Source organism: Antechinus flavipes, chromosome 6 (assembly GCF_016432865.1).
Source record: "Antechinus flavipes isolate AdamAnt ecotype Samford, QLD, Australia chromosome 6, AdamAnt_v2, whole genome shotgun sequence".
In the NCBI taxonomy this organism is placed as follows: Eukaryota; Metazoa; Chordata; class Mammalia; order Dasyuromorphia; family Dasyuridae; genus Antechinus; species Antechinus flavipes.
The window spans coordinates 66997859-67018464 of NC_067403.1; the positions used below are offsets into that span (position 1 = coordinate 66997859).

Genomic DNA, 20606 nt, shown 5'->3' on the forward strand with positions numbered 1-20606 from the left:
ACTGCAAATTCTCTAAGGAGTTCAATTTTGATTACTCACAAAGATACACATACATCACTATATAATTCTAGCAGACAAAGAGTCAGGATATTATGGAGAGAACTTAACTGATACACAGTTATAAAATGGATAGAGAGAAACAAGTCCCCCATATAATATAGCATCATGGAAAGATAGGGAGTCATGCACGGCAACATCAATATTACATGATGATAAATTCTGATGAACATGACTCCAACAATGAGATGACTGATGCCAGTTCCAATGATCTTGTGATGAAGAGAGCCATCTACACCCAGAGAGAGGACTATGGGAACTGAGGGTGGATCACAACATAACATTCTCACTCTGTTTGTTGTTGTCTGCTTGCATTTTTTTCTTACTCATTTTCTTTCCTTTTTGATTTTTAGAGAATTGTAGAAATATGTTTATATATATGCACATATATATATTGGATTTAACATATATTTTAATGCGTATTATATACAATGGATTGCTTGCCATCTAGAGAAAGGAGTGGGGGGAAGGAGAGGAAAATCTGAAACACAAGGCTATGCAAGGGTCAGTTATGAAAAATTATCTGTGCATATATTTTGAAAATAAAAACCTTAAAAAAAAAAGATAGGAGTCATGGACAATGATTATCAGAGGCTGCTTAAAGATACAATGCTTGCCTGGTTAAAGAATGTGAACAGTTTAGTCACTTTCCTTGTACAATTCCAAAATTATTATCTGGAGCTATTTAGGGTGAATGCACAGATTGTGCCAAAATTCTACTTAATGATTAATATTTACAGAGTGTTTTAAAGTTTTCAAAATGCTTTTACTGCATATATTTTTTACTTGCACCTCACAATAACTCTCTGGGGCAGGTATTATTCCCATTTTATAGGTGAGGAAACTGAAGCAGACAGAGGGTCTTACAGCTAGGAAGTGACTGAGGCTAAAATAAAAATTGATTATCCATTGGATCACCTAGCTGACTTTAACTTCCAACTCCCCGAATTTACTAACTACAGTAACCATTAGCAAAATATCCCCCCTCTGCTAAACCTGGGAGAGTGGGAGCATCCCCGCGTTCCCCACAGTATCCACCCCTGCCAAGCCAGGGAAGGGATGCTCAGGGGGACAGGAATCAGCAAAGAGTGCAAATGTGTGTGAGCGGAGCAGAATGACACAATATAACAATACTAATAGCAATAGCAACAGGCTTGGGAGAGACTGACTTGCCTCCATTCAGGCAAGGAGCAGAGCTGACCTTTGAAAGCAGGGCCTCTTTCCAGTGCACGGTGCTGGTTGTCCTTCGTTCTGCAAGAGGACAAACTGGCTCCCCTCACCTATAAAATGAGAATGAGGGGCAGCATGGTATAGTGCAGAAGTTAGAATTTTTTTTTAATTTGGAACACAAGGTTTTTACAAGAGAGAATGTCGAATACTATCTTTACATATACTATGAAAATAAGCTATTATTTATTTATTTATTTTTTTTTTTTTGGCTTCAGAACCTTTCCAGTCTTAAAAACTGAGAACACTCCAAAAAAGCTTTTGTTCACATGGGCCATGCCTATGGATATTTACCATCTTAGACATTAAAATATATCAGTAAAATAATTTTGACCGCATGAACTCTCTGAAAGAGGCTCAGGGTCCCTGGTAGTGGACAGAGGGGCCACCCTGGAGCCGGGAAGATACCGAGTTGTGTGTCAGACACATACTAATGAGAGAAGGGCCAACGCTTTCCTCGAACACAGTGATGTCATTTTGGTCCTCTGTGAGCACAAAGGACAACCAGCACCGTGCACTGGAGCGAGGGCAGGAATCTAAGCAAGAGGCCCTGCCTTCCAAGGTCAGCTCTGCTCCTTGCCTGAATCCCGGCAAGTCAGTCTCTCCCGGGCCTGTTGCTATTGCTACATTCTGCTCGCCTCGCACATAAAGTCGCACGCTTTGCTGATTCCAGTCTCCCCGAGGATCCCCCCTGGCCCGGCAGGGGCGGACACTACGGGCAACCTTGGGATGCTCCCACTCTCCGCCTTTAACAGGGTAGCTGCAAACTCTTGCGCGGTTACAAGATGCGACAAAACTCCTCCCCTAAGAGCCGCGGGGGTCCCGTTGCATTCACCGAATGCGCTTCCTTCCCGAGAAGCAGCGGCCTGCAATGGGCTGAGGGAGGGAGCGGGACTCGGGGTGAGCCTAGGCCTAGATTTTTGGGACAGGACGAAGCCTCGGACTTCAATTCAAGAGACACGGAGGCCCCCGGCCAAGCTGTGGAGACCTCAGACAGACCCCGCAGCCTCCGAGCGCACCCCGAAGAGCGAGGCTCATTGGAGACCTCGCCCACCCCGCCCACATCGTCTCTTCCTGATTGGCCGACCGCGTCCTTCCTTGGGCCTCGCTCCTCCCTCCCTTAGGGCTTTGGGAGTCAGGGTAGCTAACTGAAGAAGCCTCTGAGACTGCAAGTTAAAGAGCGGCGAGGAGCGTCAGCTGGGCAAAGCGCTGGCGCAGGCGCAGAATCAGACCGACACCAGCCCGGCCGTCGCTTGGGGAAGAGGGGGAGGTGCGAGCGGGAGTTGGCGGGGGGAGGCCCCCGGTGGTCGGCGCATGCTCAGTGGCGGCGGAGGCGGGACCGTTGGTGTTGCTTGTAGGGTTCCGGGCTCGGGCTCCAGACCTCGGCGTCGTGTGATCCCTCCCCCTCCTAGCGCCTCGGGCGGCAGGTGAGGCCCTGCGGGAGCCGAGGCTAGCTCCGGGCGGGGATAGGTCTCCGGCCCGGGCGCTGCAGGCCGGGGGCACTACCTAAGCGAGTTGGGTTGCCGGGAGTCGCTGAACAGGGCTGGGCTGGGCTCGGGGTGGCGGGCGGCCGATGGCCCGGCGGGGGGTCGTCAGGGAGGTGAACGGCGGGGGTCAGCGGCCACCAGCTGGAGGGGCCCGGCCTGCCTAGAGTGCCCCGGGGTTTCGCGGCATATCCCGCGCTAGGCCTCATCCTCCGCGTCTGTGAAATGGGGGTTGTAGCCCCTGCGTGCGCCCGGGAGGGGCGGTGGCTGTCACGGGCCCGGCCACCCGACCCAGGCATGGGGCCCGATGCACGTGTGCGTCCTCTCTGAGCCTCGCCAGAGCCTTTCAGATCTAAGTGGCCCGCACGGAGGGGTGGGGAGGCATGAACAAAAGCCTCTGAGCTCCTGTGAGCCTCAGCCCCCGGCAGGTAGGGGCTGCCATTCTCCCTTTTACAGCTGAGTAAACTGAGGCAGACGGGGAGAAGAGACAAATAAAAATCGGCTCTCCCTGCCCCTCACCCCCGGAGCAGCTCTCCCCACCCCTAGTTGTCCCTTGTAAGGAAAGGGGGGCTATTAGACGAAGGTCTCCCGGCTCTAAGCCGTCGGGTTGCACCCTGACCAACCGGCTGGGCCACCCCGCGGGTAGCCACGGGGTCCGGAGCCCATCCCGACGTGAGCGCTGTCTTCGCCAGCAAACGGGGGCGCTGGACAGCCGAGGCCACGATGGGCACGAGGCAGAGCCGGCCAAACTGGGTCGATGCCAGCTCTGCAGGAGACAGAAAAGCGGCTACTGGTGGGTGGCCTGCCTCCTTGACCGGTGACCTGGCTCCCAGACCGGCTGAATGAGTGAGAGGAGACGATTGGACATCCGACTGGGTTTGAAACGTGCTCGCTTGAGAGGCGGGCCGAGTCTATCTGGCCGCGGCCAACGGGGTGATGGAGATACGGCATCCACTGGGAGTCATTGGTGACTCGCGGGCAGAGTTCGAATTGAATTCGGGGTCACAAATGCTAAGAATCCGGGGCTTTTTCCTCCCCCTAAACCTTCTGCCCCAAGGCTAACTGGATTTGGAGTTACCTGATGCTTTGGATTGGCTCTGAGTTTATCTGAAAGTTATGGTAGAGAAAACACCCCATTGGAAGAACCAGAAAATGTCAGTCTAGTTCCGTAACTCAGGCTCTCGGGGCAGTTCCAAAATGATTGTAGAAGTTCTGAATTTAAACAATCACAGTTCATTTTGTAATAGATCCCAAAATTCCAAATTCATCTTAAGAATGTCTCCCTAAATTTGAGACAATTGAATTCTCTATGGGCTACCATTTCCCATTTACATGTTGGAGTGAAATTGGGCCTCAAGAATTTTTATCTCATTGTAGTTATTTTGCATTCTAGGAAAGCAGAAGACACACACGACTAAACCTAAATTTTTGGCCAAAATATTTGTCATTTTGCAAATAAGTTTATGAGTAAAAACAAAACAAAGCCGGATTTAGCCTGGGAAACTGCTACTTAGTACGCAAGGGACTTTAAGCAAGCCACTTAGTGTTTAGGGACTTCAGTTTCTCAATCTCTGAAATAAGGGCATTGAACTTGTGATTTCAGAGGTGTGTTCTAGCTCAAATTATTTGATCCTAGGTAGTATAATAGTACAGACTTACAACTACCAAAAGATATTGAACACAAAATTTATATAGAACATGTTCATTGGATCATATCCCAAAAGACAAGTGCTACAGAAGATTCTATACTTGTCTTTTATTTTAGAACCAAAATATTCTGGCCCAATCCAAGGAGAAAGATGGCTAACATAAAAATAAACTTGTTCTTTAAAGCCTTGATTCCTTTTAACCTGAGAATGAAGCTTCTTAAAAGTGCGGACTGTTTTGTTTGTAAACAATGCTTGCTGACATATTTGGAAACAAATTTCTTCTAAAGTCAGTCAAGAAATTTTCTACATAGGAATAACCCATGATAAAACTTGAATATTACTCAGTTTATTTAGCAAGCCCACCCACCTCAGGTCCTCTTGACAAGAGGGATCATGCCATCTGGCTGCCCCCAGGAGTTTATAGTTTATCAAAGGCCATTGGGTATCTCTGGAAAGTTAGAGGAAAAATGACATGGTTTTTACCTGTACATCAGAAGATAATGAAGGCAGAGATAGAATAGGAAACAATAGAGACCAGGGCATGGCCAGGTGAATAGGAGATGTTGAGTTAGAGTTTAGTTAGGAAGAGTGTGAAGGAAAGGGTAGAGTAGAACCTGTCACCAAGGCTGTCATGGCCTTAAGAAGGGTGTTACCTTTAGCAGAATTAGAGCAGTTAGGAAGAACGGGAAGCTTTTTGTGTTGAGATTGATTTGCTTACAGATTTTCCATTCCATTAGTAATATGAAATTTAAGCTCAGGACCCATAAGGGTGGAAATGGATATATGGAACAATGAATGATGTCAAGGTCCTAGAAATGGGAGTCACAGGACTTGAGTTCTGCCATCTCTCTGGACCTGTTTCCTCACATGTATGTAAAGAATAAACTGGGGGATTACTTTTCTACACAGAGGGAGGAACAGGGACAGGGATCTGGCAAAGCAGAATATCAGGGAGAAAGTATGAGGGGAAACCCAAATAGAAAGCTTGAAGGAATGGTAGGGTTAGGATTTCTAAGAAAGAGGAAGTTTAAGACCACACTTTTCTTATTACAATCTACATTTTTTAAATCTTTTGAATTACTGAGACATTATGGATAAGACTGAAACCTAATTTTAATTTTATACTAGAAAAATAAATATGCCATTTTCTAAATATGAATTTTGGATTACCTGCTGCCTTGTAGTATGCACTGCTCCCCAGCATCACTTTGTTTTAAAATCACAGTCATGTTTACAGCATTCATTCCTACCCTCATCTCAAGTCCATCTATAATGGCAGAGAGGATAATGTCTAAGTGGTAGCCTTCTACTGCAGAGAAAATTTCCAAGGATCCAAAGATGGATAGCTTTTAGATGCTTTTTCTTTTCTGACAGGATAAATTTATCAATAAGTGGCCATCATTACATTCACATGATGTTCAGATAGGCCAACAATGTCCTAGAAAACAATGCAGTATTTTTAACGTCAACTCCAGTTAATTCATATTGCTTTTTGACATCAACTGAAACCTCTGCCAGGCTACAAGGCTGAATCTATACCCAAGATTCATTCCCTTTTTTCTCTCCTCCTCCCTTCCCCCACCCCCATTTGTTTAGGCCTCTGTCAGAAATATTCAAAAGTGAAAGGATTTTTGTTTGGTCTTGTTATAGGACAGAAAAAGGGACTGGATTTCTGACTTCTCTAGTATTAGGAATTCCCAAATGAATAGAGTCCATCTACCAAGGAAGAACCGGCAATTTCTCGAGTTGCTTAGAACAGTAATGGAGCCAACTAAACTGTACATAATGCTCCCTGCAGGTTGCATATACTAACTTGTTTAAAATTCTCTATTGTGTTGGGATTTTTTTGGTTGTTAAATATTCACCAATTCTCTTTTAATTGGCTTCAAGATGCACTCAGTGTTGTGGCCTGTATGTTTGATAGCTCTGGTCTGGAAGCATTAATAGGTTAAATGACTTGCAAGTCTTCAACCCAAGTCTCCCTGCCTTTGAGGCCAGCTTTCTAATCATTTTGCCAGGCTTTCTCTTTCATGTTATGATCCAGTAAATAAAACCAACATCCTTTTTTACACAATCATGTTTTTCTATTGCAGAATATTCATCAAGGATACTATATTCAAGAGAAAGTTTACATTCTAGGATGATGAATGCTGACATGGATGGTATGGTTACTACTTTTATCCTGATTCATTGTTTCATGGCTGTTTTTGCTCTATATTCCATTATCTTAATTTTTTTTTTTTAAATCACAGCTGTTGAGGCTGAGAATCAGGTGGAATTGGAAGAAAAAACACGACTCATTAATCAAGTGTTGGAACTACAACACACACTTGAAGGTTAGAAACTTTTATATTGTAATTTTCTTGAAGTCTAATCAACAGGGGGATTCATTGGCACATTCATTCACAGAATGCTGTGGAAAACCCTACCAAAAAAGACATTTAATGTGAACTGTTATGGGCTGCATTGCTTACTTTGGTTCCCTTCACAAGTCAACATTCTTTTTTTTGGGGGGTGGGGAAGGAAGGAGGGAGAATGGCCAAGATATAGTGAAAAGTGTTGGACTTGAGGCAAGAGAAACTTGCTAAAATTCAGTGTTGACTTGTTACCAATTGAATCACCAGAGGTAAGGTAGCCCCAAAGTGGAGATAATACTACCAGTAGGCGTTAACAGGGTTATTGTGGGGCTCAAAAGAAATTATAAAAAATGGTTCATGAATTCAATATTTTTTTTTTTTACTGGATTGAGTTCTTGGTTTTGTCTTGTGGCAAGATAAAATTTTATCTTACAGAAGTAGGGAAGGTAGCAGCTGGATTTTAAATAATTCTTTGCAGCAAATATTTTTCCTTTTTTAATGTTCTTTGTATTCATATTTCTCAAGGTCTGTGAAAGAATATTTTCACTAACATCCATGCACTCCTTTTCCTGGGAAAAAAATCACTATATTCTCCAGTCCTACCGACCAAATATCTAGAAAACAGAGACAACACATGGGACATATTTAATCTCTGTGAATTAGATTAATTTTCTTGAGTAGAATTCACATTATTTAATTTGAATGTATGATTAAGAATTACATGGCATCTTTAAAATTTATAAAGTTGGATGTTAGGGAAACTTAATATGGTTTCCAGATGAGATGACTTTAGGCATAGGGACCGAACCATAATTTCATTAATATAAGAAATTCTTTTACCAATGCAAGTCAGCACCTTCTGTGCAGTTTTAAAAATTTATATGCAGGCTCTGAGAGATTTGACTTGCCTGGGGTCAGAGTCAGTATGGATCGGAACAGTGATTTGAACCTAAGTCTTACACACATATATAAAGCAAAATAGAATAGAACCAACCTTGAAGACTGTAAGTTTTATGACAATTCTCATGTACAACATAGCGGTCAATGAGGTAGTTTGTGGTACAAGTATTGTTCACCACCACTTTGTAGTTAAGGAAACTGAAGCTCAGAGATAAAATAACTTGCTTATGATCATACATTCCTTCCTAACTTCCCTATCAGCTCAATTGTTAGGATTTATTCATATTTTAAACAAAATAAATGTTAATTACACTGCATTTGTACTTAGTATAGGAATCTAGTATAGAATGAATGTAAAATATGTATACCATGGCAAAATAGGAAAAGATATACTAACCAAAAAAGTAATATGGCTTGAATAAACGAGAGCTGATATTAAAATATTGCTGCTGTGTTGGCCATTCTGAGGACATGTGAATGTAATAATGACTATTTATAAATTTGTCCATGTAAAAAGCTCTGTTACAAAGATGGGAAATAACTTTTTTTTTTTTTTTGCATTTTGCCCCATTATTGGTTAGTTTCAAAACACATCCTTTTTTTAACTTAGCAAAAATCCATTGTGGTATCAACAAGATAATTAAGAACCTCGTCAACTTTTCCTTTGGCTCTACGATAGAACTGAAATGACAAAACAGAAGTTATCACAATGAAACAATAAAATTGTTTCTAACAATTTATCACTGTTTTTAAATTTTTTGGTTAGATCTTTCTGCACGAGTAGATGCAGTCAAGGAAGAGAATCTGAAACTGAAATCGGAAAACCAAGTTCTTGGACAGTATATAGAAAACCTTATGTCTGCATCTAGTGTTTTCCAAACAACTGACACAAAAAGCAAAAGGAAGTAACAAGTTGGTTTACTTCTTGGTATTGCTGCTGGGCTTGCTCGTTTTTCTTCTCAATCTGCACAGGCTCTCTACAAATTAAAAAATCGTAAGTTTGTGACATAAGTGAGTGGAGAGCACTAACCTAATTGGAGGTTATCAGTAAGTTATGTATCTGTTAAGACTTTGAAAATGTGCAAATGTATTGTAGACACTTTATAATTAGAATTGCATATATTTGTTAAAAAATGTTTTGTCACTATTAGATTTAATTTGTAGGGTTAAGCAAATGGCTAACATTACAATAGAATCACTTAAAGCTGAGAATTAACAAAATAACTTGCGTTTTGTGGAAAAAAGTGACCAAAACCATATTCTAAAACATATAGCTTTATCTAACTTGCCAACCATCTTGTGCCTCTTTACATTGTTATCTTTGTTCCCATCATTAATTAACTTAAAATTTGGTCACTTAACCTATAAACCTATTTAAATAGAAGAACCCAAACCCTACCAGTTTAAGATGAACCAAATAAAAGCTCTTCTCAACTGGGACATATATCATAATGGGATGGAGTTAGGTCTGTTGGTTTGCCCCTAACAAACTGATAAGATAAAAAAATGGTATTTTTGAAAATTAAGATTATTCTTTGGAACCTTCATTTGCTATGAGAAATTAATGCATATTCATACTAGGGACACAGTTCACAAAAATAATTCCAGATTCCATCTCAAAAATAAAGCAAATTGTAAACGCATTAATCCAAATCCATCCCAATCCTTGCCTAGCATAGTCTCACTTTTGATCCAGCTTGGGGCTATCATTTGGAAGAAAATGTAATAATAGGAGTAGTAAGTAAGTAGTAAGTAGTTCAAGCCTGACTCTCTATTAGCTAAATGTCAATCTTCAAAGTTTCCAACGTCCAGAAAGAGTATACATTTGCGAAAAAATATTCTAGAGTTTATCAGTATTACATGTTTAAAATGGCAGAGTTTTTGTTTAGAGTACAAATTATCAATTCTTGAGAATTACTTTCTCCCTAATTATCTCAACTCCACTATTTGTGTTTCAGGCATGTTTTGCTATTTTTTTTTCCCCTAAATTCTTGTACAGATTCCACTTAGCATGGGAATCTTATTTATCTGTTGAGAATTAAATGTAAAAATGCTTTAGTTATGACAAAAGAAAAGAGACCCACTATTGTCAGTTACAATGTTGACTTTAATTAAAGCCACTTTTAATCAAGGGGTGATCTTTTTTTGTATGGATATGAAATTAGACAAAGTGATTTTAGCTGTGTGTGTCATGTGTGCGTGTGTATATACAAAGATATTATATACAATAGTCAAAGTAAACATTTTGCATCCTATTTGTGAACTTTTACCTCATTTATGAACACTTAAAATTGTATTGCAATTCTGAATTTCTGTTAAATAAAAGCATTTTTTTTTTGATTTTGTGTGACTTAATATAGTTGTCAAAATGTGTGTATTTTGGGGGCAGCTAGTTGGTACAGTGGGTAGAACAACAGTTCTGAAGTCACAAGGACCTGAGTTCAAATCTGGCCTCAGACACCTAACACTTCCTAGCTATGTAATCAGCAAGACACTTAACCCAATTGCCTCAGCAAAAAAAAAAAAAAAAAATACACTTTTTTTTCTGTCTAAAATGTCCAATTCATGCCACACATCACCTGGCTATAGTTCTCTCATTCTCATTCTTTTCATCCTTGAGCCATTTCTAATGAGATTGTGGTTATGGCTAGATGCTGCCAGTCTAAAGCTCAAGAGGAGAACCAATACTGAAACCTCCCCACCACTTCAGTAAAACGAGATTTATTTTACTTAAGATGAGAACTAAAAGTAGCCCTTTCATAAAAGGGTTGCTGACCCCCTAATGAATGACTGATTAACTTTTAACTTGGCAACTATACCATTATTATTTGGGCATTATTTTACATTTTCATCTAGTCTTATTTCTGATGTAAATTTTTAGATTTCAAGCTTGAAAAACAGGTTATACGTATATATTTGCTCAATAATGCACTGCAAAACATTTTCCAGTTATTAAGCTGGCTGAACTGTTTGTTAGTAGAAAGAATCTCATAAGAGATTGGTAAAAACAGTAGGTAGTAGGACCTGGGAAAAATTGGAGAGGAAAAAAATACTAGTTTGATAACTGATAATTGAAAACCAATTAAAAATAACACAGTGACGAAGAATAAAGGAGGATTGTTTGTGAAGAGGTACCCCCAAATAGCTTAGCTCCCAAATCTCAATGGGCAGTCTGTTAAACAAGCAGGGGGGGAAGGTACCTACAATTCAAGGAGGGGCATTAGCTTTAAGTATTAATGGTGTTAATTTATAGAAACATGAGGATTAGCTATCTTGTATAACAGCTCTAATTCTAGCAAAGTTATAACTAAAAATGAAAGGTACAAAAATTGTGCACAAATGCTACTACATTAAACTTAATGTTTTAAGTATCTAATAGCTTAATGAAGTACATTAACTACTATTAATTGGACTATTCATCCAAATTTCATTAATGTTAGCAAATGATAAAAAATATTTTATTTAGCCTTGTAAAACTTGTAAAAACTCTACAAATAATACAGTGAATGGCAGAAATTCAGTTTCTTTTGAAGTTAGTGACTTTAAATGAAATGAAGGCTATTTTTTTAAAAATTCAAGGAAAACTAGCTAAGACTTATCTTTGTAAAGTTAAAAAGCTTCCATTTAAAACTAATTTAAAAGAAAGAAAAACATAATGTACTATTTTACTCCTTTATTTGAGAAGAAAAATGAAATGCTAGCCATTTTAAAACAAAAAGGCCAGTTAGAGTAATAAAAGATAAATATATCCCTATATGATGAAAACATGACAATTTGGGCTGTGTCTACTATAAAACTGGTACAAAAACTTGTTGAACTCATCAACTCTTCTCCAGGACTGGGCACTAACTTAAGAGACTAAGAATTTTCTCTCCACTCAGGTTCATTAGCTTGATCAAAAATTATAATTGGAGGAGGTCTATTATTAATCAGGCAGATGAAACTTTTTTTAAAAAAATCACATACAAGACATATACAATCACCATAAAAGCTTCCACAAAATTTAGGTGTATTCCTTTAAATCATAAGAAGTTCACTTTTTGAAAAAAAAGTTTTTTATTTACAATTCTTCATTAAACACACTCTGGAGAAAATCCAGAGCATTAATTAATTAATTTGGAGAAAAGCCTTTCAAAATCAAGAAAGCTGACTACACACTATCATCTCTTAACTAAGATTCTACATTAATATTAAACACTACTACCAGTTAATTCACTATATGACAATTATTTCCAATCACCTTTTTTGAAACAAAGGGCTAAATTTGCTAAAAATTTAAATAAAAAGCTTAAGTCAGTTACCATTAATAGAATTAAGAACTTCATACAAAAATGAAATTCGTGGGAAACATTACCAAAATAAATGGTCCTTCAGACAGAAATTGTGTTAAAAACAATTGTTCCTGCTAGTTAAAGGGCTTAGCTAGGTGAAAGCAAAAGGTCCTAAAGTAATTACAATTTTATTTTAATATTAGGTAGTATGTGGCTTTGGACAAATAACTTTTTAATTTAAGACATGTTAAAATGGCAATAAAACAACTTCAAGAGACAATGTCAGGGTATGAAAGGGATTTGAAATCTTAAAAAGCAGTAGAAAAAAATTTTTAAAGGGTAGTTGTGACTGACTTCATTCAGTCACCAACATCTTGAATAACCAGCTACACAGAAATTTTCAAAAACCTTACTCGCAATAATTTATTTGTTGAAAAGGCTATAATTTAAAGAAAAATATTTATTTTCATTTCTATTTTTAAGAGCAATGTACATTTAGCAAATATTTTTCCAACAAGAATAGGCCATTCTGGCTCAAAACTATAAAAACTTGAATAATCTGTACACCATTCTCTTTAATAAAATTTAACATCTTTGCATTCAAATGTAAAATATGTTGCACCAATAACCAGTGATTCCATGAATGACCTTCAGACAAGCCAACTTGTCTGTCAACAAAGCACCTCTTAATTACTACTTAAGTAATTTATTTATAGTAATTTAATAAGTTCACTTGTTAACAACTGACCATAACTATAAACTGACACAAACTAGGTGAATATAAGCCATGTACAAATACTTTAAATTGTTGAGAACCAAATACAACCACAAAAAACCTTTATTACATTTAGTTCTGTACAACAAAAAATTCTATACTACTTTTGAAAAGGCAATCTGACTAGCTGTGCTGTATTTTAGCCATTTTCATTAAATGGAAAATACTTAAATTAATCTGTCCAACTGCAGTGGAGAAGATGGAACAAATTCTTTTGTTACACACATTTTAAAGAACTAAAATTACCTCCAAATGACTTAGACTAAATAAATTCTAATGATATTATGCTCTTACATCTGTTATTCAACTGACCATTTTTCTTTTATTCTAAATTAAAACACCAGACAACTTCACAAATAGTGTTTTTCCTCAAAAGGAAGACTAAAAGAAATTTTAAGAACAGAGAAGCTGGCTATTGGAAGGAGGTGGAGAAAGAGTTAAGTCCAGTGACTGGCACTGCTATGCTGGCATGCCAAAATTCTCTTTCAGGAACTTAAAAAAAACCAAAAAACTTGAAAGTATTTCAGTCTTTCCTTACTCTTCTTTTGCGTACTGATTTCACTGGCCCATCTCCAGACCCTGTACTTTCATCAGCTTCTTTCATCTAAGAAAAAAGAAAGTATATTAGCAATTTTGTTTTCAAACACTTTACGAATTATCTTGAAAGGCATCTGATCAGTTTACCGCTAATCAATTGACCAAGTACTAAATTTTGACAACCTCAGTACCATCATTATGTACTTTATATGGACTCTCTCTACTTTCTGTATGTCTCTATCAAGATAACTCATAGATTCATTTATCCACTCCTGGTATTCCTTCTGAGCTTTGGTCCCACATTACCAATTGTTTACTAGACACTTCATGTGCTAGAGTCATCTCAATCTCCACATGTCTCCCACAGAATTCATTACCTTTCTTCCTATCTACACGCCTCTTTGAACTTCCCTTCTGCTGTCTAAGGCAGGACCATCCTTTAAGCCACCCACAGTCTCAGCCATGATCACTATCACTAGCCCCCCATATCCAAATAACTTCCAAATCTTGGCATTTCTATCTACTTAGGCCCTTTCCTGTCCACTCACACAGCCAACACCCTAATTTAGGCCTTCTTTATCATCTATCGACTGGAATAACTGGACCTTCTTTACTTGGATCTCCCTATCTCCTTGAAACCTCCTCCCATTCCATTCCATTCTTCACATAGCTTAACAAAATTATGTTACCCCATAGCTAACAAACTCAGTGCTTGCCTATAGAAGCAAATATAAATTATGTTTGAAATTTACCACTTCACAACCCAGCCCTATCTTATCTTCCCAGTCTTCTTACACTTTATTCCCCTCCTCCTATTCTGCTTTCCATCCATATTGGCCAACTTGCTATTAAGCTACATATGACAATCTATTTCTACTCTTTGTGCCTTTATCCATTTTAGTCCTAATAGTCCATTCCTGGTCTGCACTTAGCTTCACCTTTGCTTCTTAGAATTCCTTCCAAATTTCTTCAAGATTCAAGAAATGCTTTCTTCATGAAAACTTTGATGCCCCTGCTAGCCCTCCATCCCAAAATACCCTCTATTCATTATACATATATGTATGTGTGTGTTGTCTATTCTATACATACTTATATGTGCATATGTCATCTTCCCCATTAAAACAGAGACTATTTTATTTTTGTCTTTGTATTTCTGGTACTTAGAAGGCATTTAATAAATGTTTGTTGACTATCAGATTTTTTTAAAAATATTTTTCCAAATTACATGTAAAGACAAATTGTAACATTAGTTAAATAGAAAATTTTCAATTCCAAAATTTCCCCCTCTTCTTCTGGAGACAGTAGGCAATCATGCATGTAAAATTATGTAAAACATTACCATATTAGTTAGAATTTAAGGTTCTTCAGGGTAGCCCACTCAATCTATCATAATGCCTTACACATAGTAGGTACCTGATTCACAACAAATTTGTGTTATAACATCAATTATGCCCTTATCATGCATGGCAACACTTTTATTTATCTATGATTTATTACATTCCTTGCAATAGTTATGTCAAAACCTCCCTAAGCTCTAAGCAGGAATCCCTTGCTTCTGCTTTAGTGAGATAACTGACAGTCTTGAGTTCCCTCACCTCCCCTTTTCTCCTCACAATACCACAATCTACAGAAACCTTTATCTTGTCCTCTTTTAAGACTCAGAAAAATAACTATTACTTTCCTCATCAAGAATAAGTCATTTGCTTTTACACTTGAACCCAGAAATCCTGACTCCTCTGGAAGAGTTCCAACTATCATTCTCTCATATTATCTTTCTCTCATCTTTCCCTTTACCACTGGTGCTTTTTCTGCAATGCTACTTTAAAAATGTTCAGATAGTATTCATTCCTTTAAAAAAAAAAAAAAAAACTTTGGAGAAGGAGTCAGGATGGTTAAAAAAAAGAGAGGAATTTGTTTGAGTTCTTCAAAATTCCCCTCTAAAACAACTCTAAATAGTACCTCAAAACAAATTCTGGAACAATAGAATCCACAAAAAACCAGGAGTGAAACAATTCTCCAGACCCCCAAAACTTAGGTCAGTAGCAAAGATCTGTCCCACTGCAATGAGAAGCAGCCCAGTTCAGAGCAGGGCATAATACCAGTAAACCAGCCTCCAGTCTTAGGGTCACAAGGAGATCACAGGGGCCTCTCTGCAGGCTATGAAAGAAGAATGCAGTTGCAGTGCCCATATGGAGATCCTGGGTCACAGCCTACTCTAGCCAACCAGAGCCTGCTGCTCCAGGCAAGCAGGGTAGACTCTACTCAGTTCTATGGCAGAGAAGAGTCACTCACAAACCAGAGCGCAGGCCAGGAGAGTAATAAAGACACCTCTCCTTAGATCATATCACCATGGAATAACTTCAAGTTTACAGATTCCCAGAAATAGCTGTTCAAAAAACCTGAAGCTGGGGACAATAGGCATCTACTACAGGAATAGAACCAAACTTTAACACAAATTTACAAGTCAAGAAACAGGCTGGAGAAATGGGTAAACAGCAGAAAATGATCCAGACTAATAAGAGTTACTGTGGTGACAGGGAAAATTAAAATGTAAACTCAGAAGACAACAAAGTCAAAATTGCTATATCCAAATATTCCCCGAAAAATCTGAATTGGTCTCAGACCCACAAAAAGAATTCTTAGCAAGAGCTCAAAATGGATTTTAACAAGTCAGCAACATAGAGAAAAAATTGGGAAAAGAAATGATAGAGATGTAAAAAAATCATGAAAAAAGTTGATAGCTTGATAAAGGAAGCACACACAAAAAAATACTGAATACATCTGGAAAAAAAAAAAATAGGCCAAATGGTAAAAGAGGTACAAAAATCCAATGAAGAGAAGAATTTGACCAAATGGAAAAAGATGTACAAAAATTTACTGAAGGACAGAACTTCTTAAAAAGTAGAATTGACCAAATGGAAAAGGTCATACAAAAGCTCACTAAAGAAACTTTAGTTTTTAAAACTAAAGAAATTTTAAAAAAAATTTACATGGGGCAAGTGGAAGCTAATGACTATAAAACATCAAGGAGCAATAAAACAAAAAAAAAAAAAAAAAGAAAAAAATCAAAGTGTAAACTACCTTTTTGGAAAATCAAATGACAAGAAAAGATCATTTAAGAATTATTAGACTACCTGAATGCCATGATCAAAAAAAGAAAAAAAGAAAGAAAAAGAGCCTAGTTAACAAATTTCAAGGAAATATCAAGGAAAATGTCTTGATATTCTAGACCAGAAAGTAAAATACAAATTGAAAAAAATCTACCAATCACTTCCTCAAAAAAATCCCAAAATGAAAATTCTCAGAAATATAACAGGCCAATGAGAAAATACTGCAAAGCAGCCAGAAAGAAAAATATTATAGAGCCAAAGTCAGGATAATACAAGATTTTGCACATTCTACTAAATTAAAGGATCAGAGAACACAGAATAGGACATTCTAGAGGGCAAAAGAGCTACAACAAAAAAATACCTACACAATAAGACTGAATATAATCCTTAAGCCAAAAGTGAACATTCAATGAAATACAGAACTTTCAAACACTTCTGCCAAAGACCAGAGCTGAATAGAAAATCTGACTTTATTCAAATAAAAGACTCAAGACAAGCAGAAAAAGGTAAATGAACTCTGCTTTTTAGTAATCTATCTTATCATGAAGGGAAGTAGAAGGGAAAGCAGATAAGGGCAGAGGATTGATATAAGGGAGGGTGGATTGGGGGACATAGTGGTTACAAGCAAAACACTTTTGAGGAGGGACAAAGTAAAAGAGGAGTGGGGAGAAAGAGACAGAGAGAGAGAGAGAAGGAAAGAGAAGGATAAGTGGGGAAAACAGAATGAAGGAAAATATAGTTAGTAATCATAATTGAAAAAATGAAAGCTTCTTTGATAAGGGCTTCATTTTTCAAATATATAGAGGATTGAGTCAAATTTATAAAAATGAGAGCCTTTCCCCAACTGGTTTAATCAAAGGATATGAAACAAGCAGTTTTCAGATATCAAAGCTAGCAATAATCATATGAAAAAATGCTTTATATTAATATTCATTACAGAAATGCAATTCTAACAACCTTGAGATACCACCCCTCACCTATCAGATTGATTAATATGACAGAAAAGGAAAATGACAAATGCCATTTGACCTAGCAGTACCTCACTAAAATTGAAAAGCTAAAAGAACTTAAAAGTTAAAAGAGTTAAAATCCCAAAGAATTAAAGAACAGAAAACAAAAAAAAACATAAGGATCTTTGTGTACAAAAATATTTATAGTACCTCTTTTAGTGGTGACAAACAATTGGAAATTGAGGTAATGCCCATAATTTGAGGACTGGCCTAACAAACTATGACATATGACTGCAATGTGCTACTATTGTGCTCTAAGAAGTGACAAGCAGGATGCTCTCAGAAAATCTGGAAAGACTTACATGAACTACAATGATCAACTGTGAATGACTTATTCTCAGAAACACAATGATCCAAGACAATTTTCAATGACTTATGATGAAAAAAGGCCATCCATCACCAGAAAAGAACTGATGGGAGTATGGATGCTGATCAAAGTCATGCTATTTTATAATTTTACTTTTTTCTTTGGGTTTTTTAGGTCTGTATTTTCTGTTTTACATGGATGTATAAACTATATAAAATTTCTTCCTTTCTCAAAAGGAAGGAAGCAGAGGACAAAGGAAGGGAACTTTGAACTCAAAATTTTTTTTAATTAATGTTAAAAATTCTTTTTAGATGTAAGTGGATAAAAAAATAAAATCTTAAAATAATTTTAAAACAAACCTTTCATTTGATCCTGTCACCTCCTTAATTTATTGTTCTAAGTTGATTTCAATACTAAATTCACAGAAAACAGTTTACAGTAGCTGTGCCTACATATCCTCTTTATTCTGTGGCCAATCCATAAGCATTTAGTAAGCAGTTACCTATATTCCAGCTATTAGCTTGGCACTGAGAAAAGATAAAAATTTAAGTCCCCACTTTCAAAAAGCTTATGTTCTATAAAAGAAAATGTCTATGTGTGTATACATCTTTACACAGTATTTGCAAGCACATATATACATACACATGAAGAGTAGAGCATGAATCGATGATGGAATAACAAATATAAATGTACTGTCTACACAAAAGCAAAGAAATGGAATGTTTTATGTGATAACCAACAAACACAGAAGGGGAAGAGGAAATGAGAAAGAAGGAAGGAAGAAAAGGATCTGGGAATCATCTGAGTGCAAATTATTACAATACATGGGAGCTGATGAAGCCACCCCAAATGGTCCACAAAATCAGAGAGTTGGAGTACACAGGATGTGAGATGGAGAATGGGAGGCAGTGGTGTCACAGAAAGCAAGAGAGGAGCACATAGGTAGAAACACAGAGACCAGGCCAATAGTATCAAATGCCACTGAAATAAAAAATGAGTCAGAAAGTTTTTCTTTTTCTTCCTTCTTGATCTGAGTTTTCTTGTGCAACCAGATGGCTGTGTGAATATGTATACACATATTGGATCTGGCATGTATTTTGGCATATTTGGTATGTATTGGACTGCCTGCCAGGTGGGGGAAGGAATGGAGAGAAGAAGGGAAAAATTTGCAGCAGGGGGTTATACAGGGATCAATGTTAGAAAAATTACTCATGTATATGCTTTGTTAATAAAAAGCTTTAATAAAAAAAAAAAAGAATGAGTGAAAAGAGATCATTACATTTTGTATTAAAGATATCACTGCTGTGGGGAGTGGGGGAAGGGAGGAATTCACTTGTTCTCACCTTCAAAATAGCTAGGAACATTAACAAATGACACTTCCCCAAAATAGCTGCCCTTAGTTTCCTTCCAATACTGAGGCTAGCATGATATCAAAATAAAAAAACAAAAAACATATTATAGAGTCAAGATAATTTTTCTCCCTTTTTGTGAAGAATCTTATAACTTATAGTGTCTCACCAACATAAATTCATTATAGAAGAAAAGACATATTTTCTTCTGGAAGTTTGGCTCTTACTAAGGAAAAAGGACTTGGGTTCACTAAATCAAGCTGCCGTAACCTCTCATGTGCCCTACCTTTTCCTAGGATTTAAACATCATTATTGATTTAAAATACTTGAAGAAACCCTATATATGTGTTTATAATTTTACTTCTCCAAGCAGTACAATCCATAGTATTTAGAGTGCCACCTTATTGGATAAAGACCTCAACAGAGAAGAGGAAATTGTTCCTCTAAGGCAGGATTCCATGATCACTACACATTATATCACTACACATTGCTCTAGTTCCCCCGTGTCTTCTTCTCTCTCCCCCTTCCATGAGGGCTCTGTTCCTCATTCCCTCTTTCTGTGCCCTTTGTTCCCATCCCATTTTCTGTCTATAGTGCTCTAATGCCTGGTGGCTTCATGGTTCTGCCATTCTGACAAGAATTATGTTTTTTCATTGGTTAACTTTCCTCCACAAATAACTGACACTGTTGCTCCAATTGCTGCTAACTACAACAGTTTCCCATTCTTTGCTTTTCTCAGAGTAATGTTACAGGTCTTTTAGAATAAGAACAAAAGTGTTAATTAGTGATTTTTTTGCCATCTACATCCTGGACCTTATCAGTCTATCTCACACCTGAGTTAAAAATTTCCATTCATCTTGTCCCTTTTCCTAATCATTAAAGCTGTTCAGAATTTTTTTCTGGACCAGGAAAAAATATATCTGAAATGGAGCATCCCATTTTGGAGGCGGGAAATTGAAACACTGATACATTGTTGGTGGAGTTGGGAAATGAACCAACCATTCAAGTCCAGCTTTAGAATTCCTGAACTTATTCCCACATTAAGTGCTGAATTCTCTGGAAAATCTTCCCTTATTTCCTTAGCTGGCAGGGTTTTCTTTCTCTTCAGATACAAAGAGCACTGTCTCATCTCTTCATGGGTCCCTTGCAATTCCTAATTGGAAATGTGTTCTTTTCTCACATTTCTCCCAACAGAATGTAAGCTTCTTCAGAGTTAGGATTTGTTTGTTTTTCTTATTCTATCCCCAGCATCTAGCACAACAATGGCTACCATGAAAGCTGCTTAATCAATACTTAATAAATTGAAATAAAAGAGCTGGTTTTACAAACAAGATGCTTTTCTCTTAGACCACTATGCTATTTCACTTTTTAATTACAATAGTCCTTAATTTCCACTATACTACCAGGCAAAATGAAAATCATATTAAAAATCTATAAGCAAAAACCCACATAAAAAGGTTTATGAACACCTAACAGTACTCTACAGAGATGCTCAATGAATATATGAGTTATTAAAACATAAATATTAAAGAACAAATCTATCTTCACAGCTGAGAAAAATAATTCTCTAGTA

The 20606-nt window shown here is 37.5% G+C and overlaps 2 protein-coding genes across 3 annotated transcripts in view; one reads left to right on the top strand and one right to left on the bottom strand.

The window, feature by feature from the left end:
* The first annotated feature begins 2603 nt into the window (after window positions 1-2603).
* SCOC (short coiled-coil protein) lies at window positions 2604-10014 on the top strand. Its single transcript, XM_051964434.1, has 4 exons — window positions 2604-2711; window positions 6511-6579; window positions 6670-6753; window positions 8441-10014. Exons 2-4 carry the CDS (start codon window positions 6558-6560, stop codon window positions 8581-8583), a joined length of 249 nt encoding a protein of 82 aa, XP_051820394.1. The 5' UTR covers window positions 2604-2711; window positions 6511-6557; the 3' UTR covers window positions 8584-10014.
* A 2371-nt stretch (window positions 10015-12385) lies between these two features.
* The window catches only part of CLGN (calmegin), a 70231-nt gene continuing 62010 nt past the window's right edge, over window positions 12386-20606 (bottom strand). For both annotated transcript variants that reach the window (XM_051964885.1, XM_051964886.1), the window contains exon 15: window positions 12386-13324. In XM_051964885.1, coding sequence (XP_051820845.1) covers window positions 13244-13324 — 81 coding nt within the window. In that variant the 3' untranslated portion in view covers window positions 12386-13243. The remainder of the gene's footprint in view (window positions 13325-20606) is intronic.

What these genes read in the sequence shown, in the direction of transcription:
- SCOC (XM_051964434.1), top strand. Translation starts at nt 6,558, where the DNA reads ATGATGAATGCTGACATGGATG. An exon ending in GATGAATGCTGACATGGATG is followed by an intron (nt 6,580 to 6,669) that starts GTATGGTTACTA and finishes TTTAAATCACAG; the next exon opens with CTGTTGAGGCTGAGAATCAG. An exon ending in ACTACAACACACACTTGAAG is followed by an intron (nt 6,754 to 8,440) that starts GTTAGAAACTTT and finishes TTTTTTGGTTAG; the next exon opens with ATCTTTCTGCACGAGTAGAT.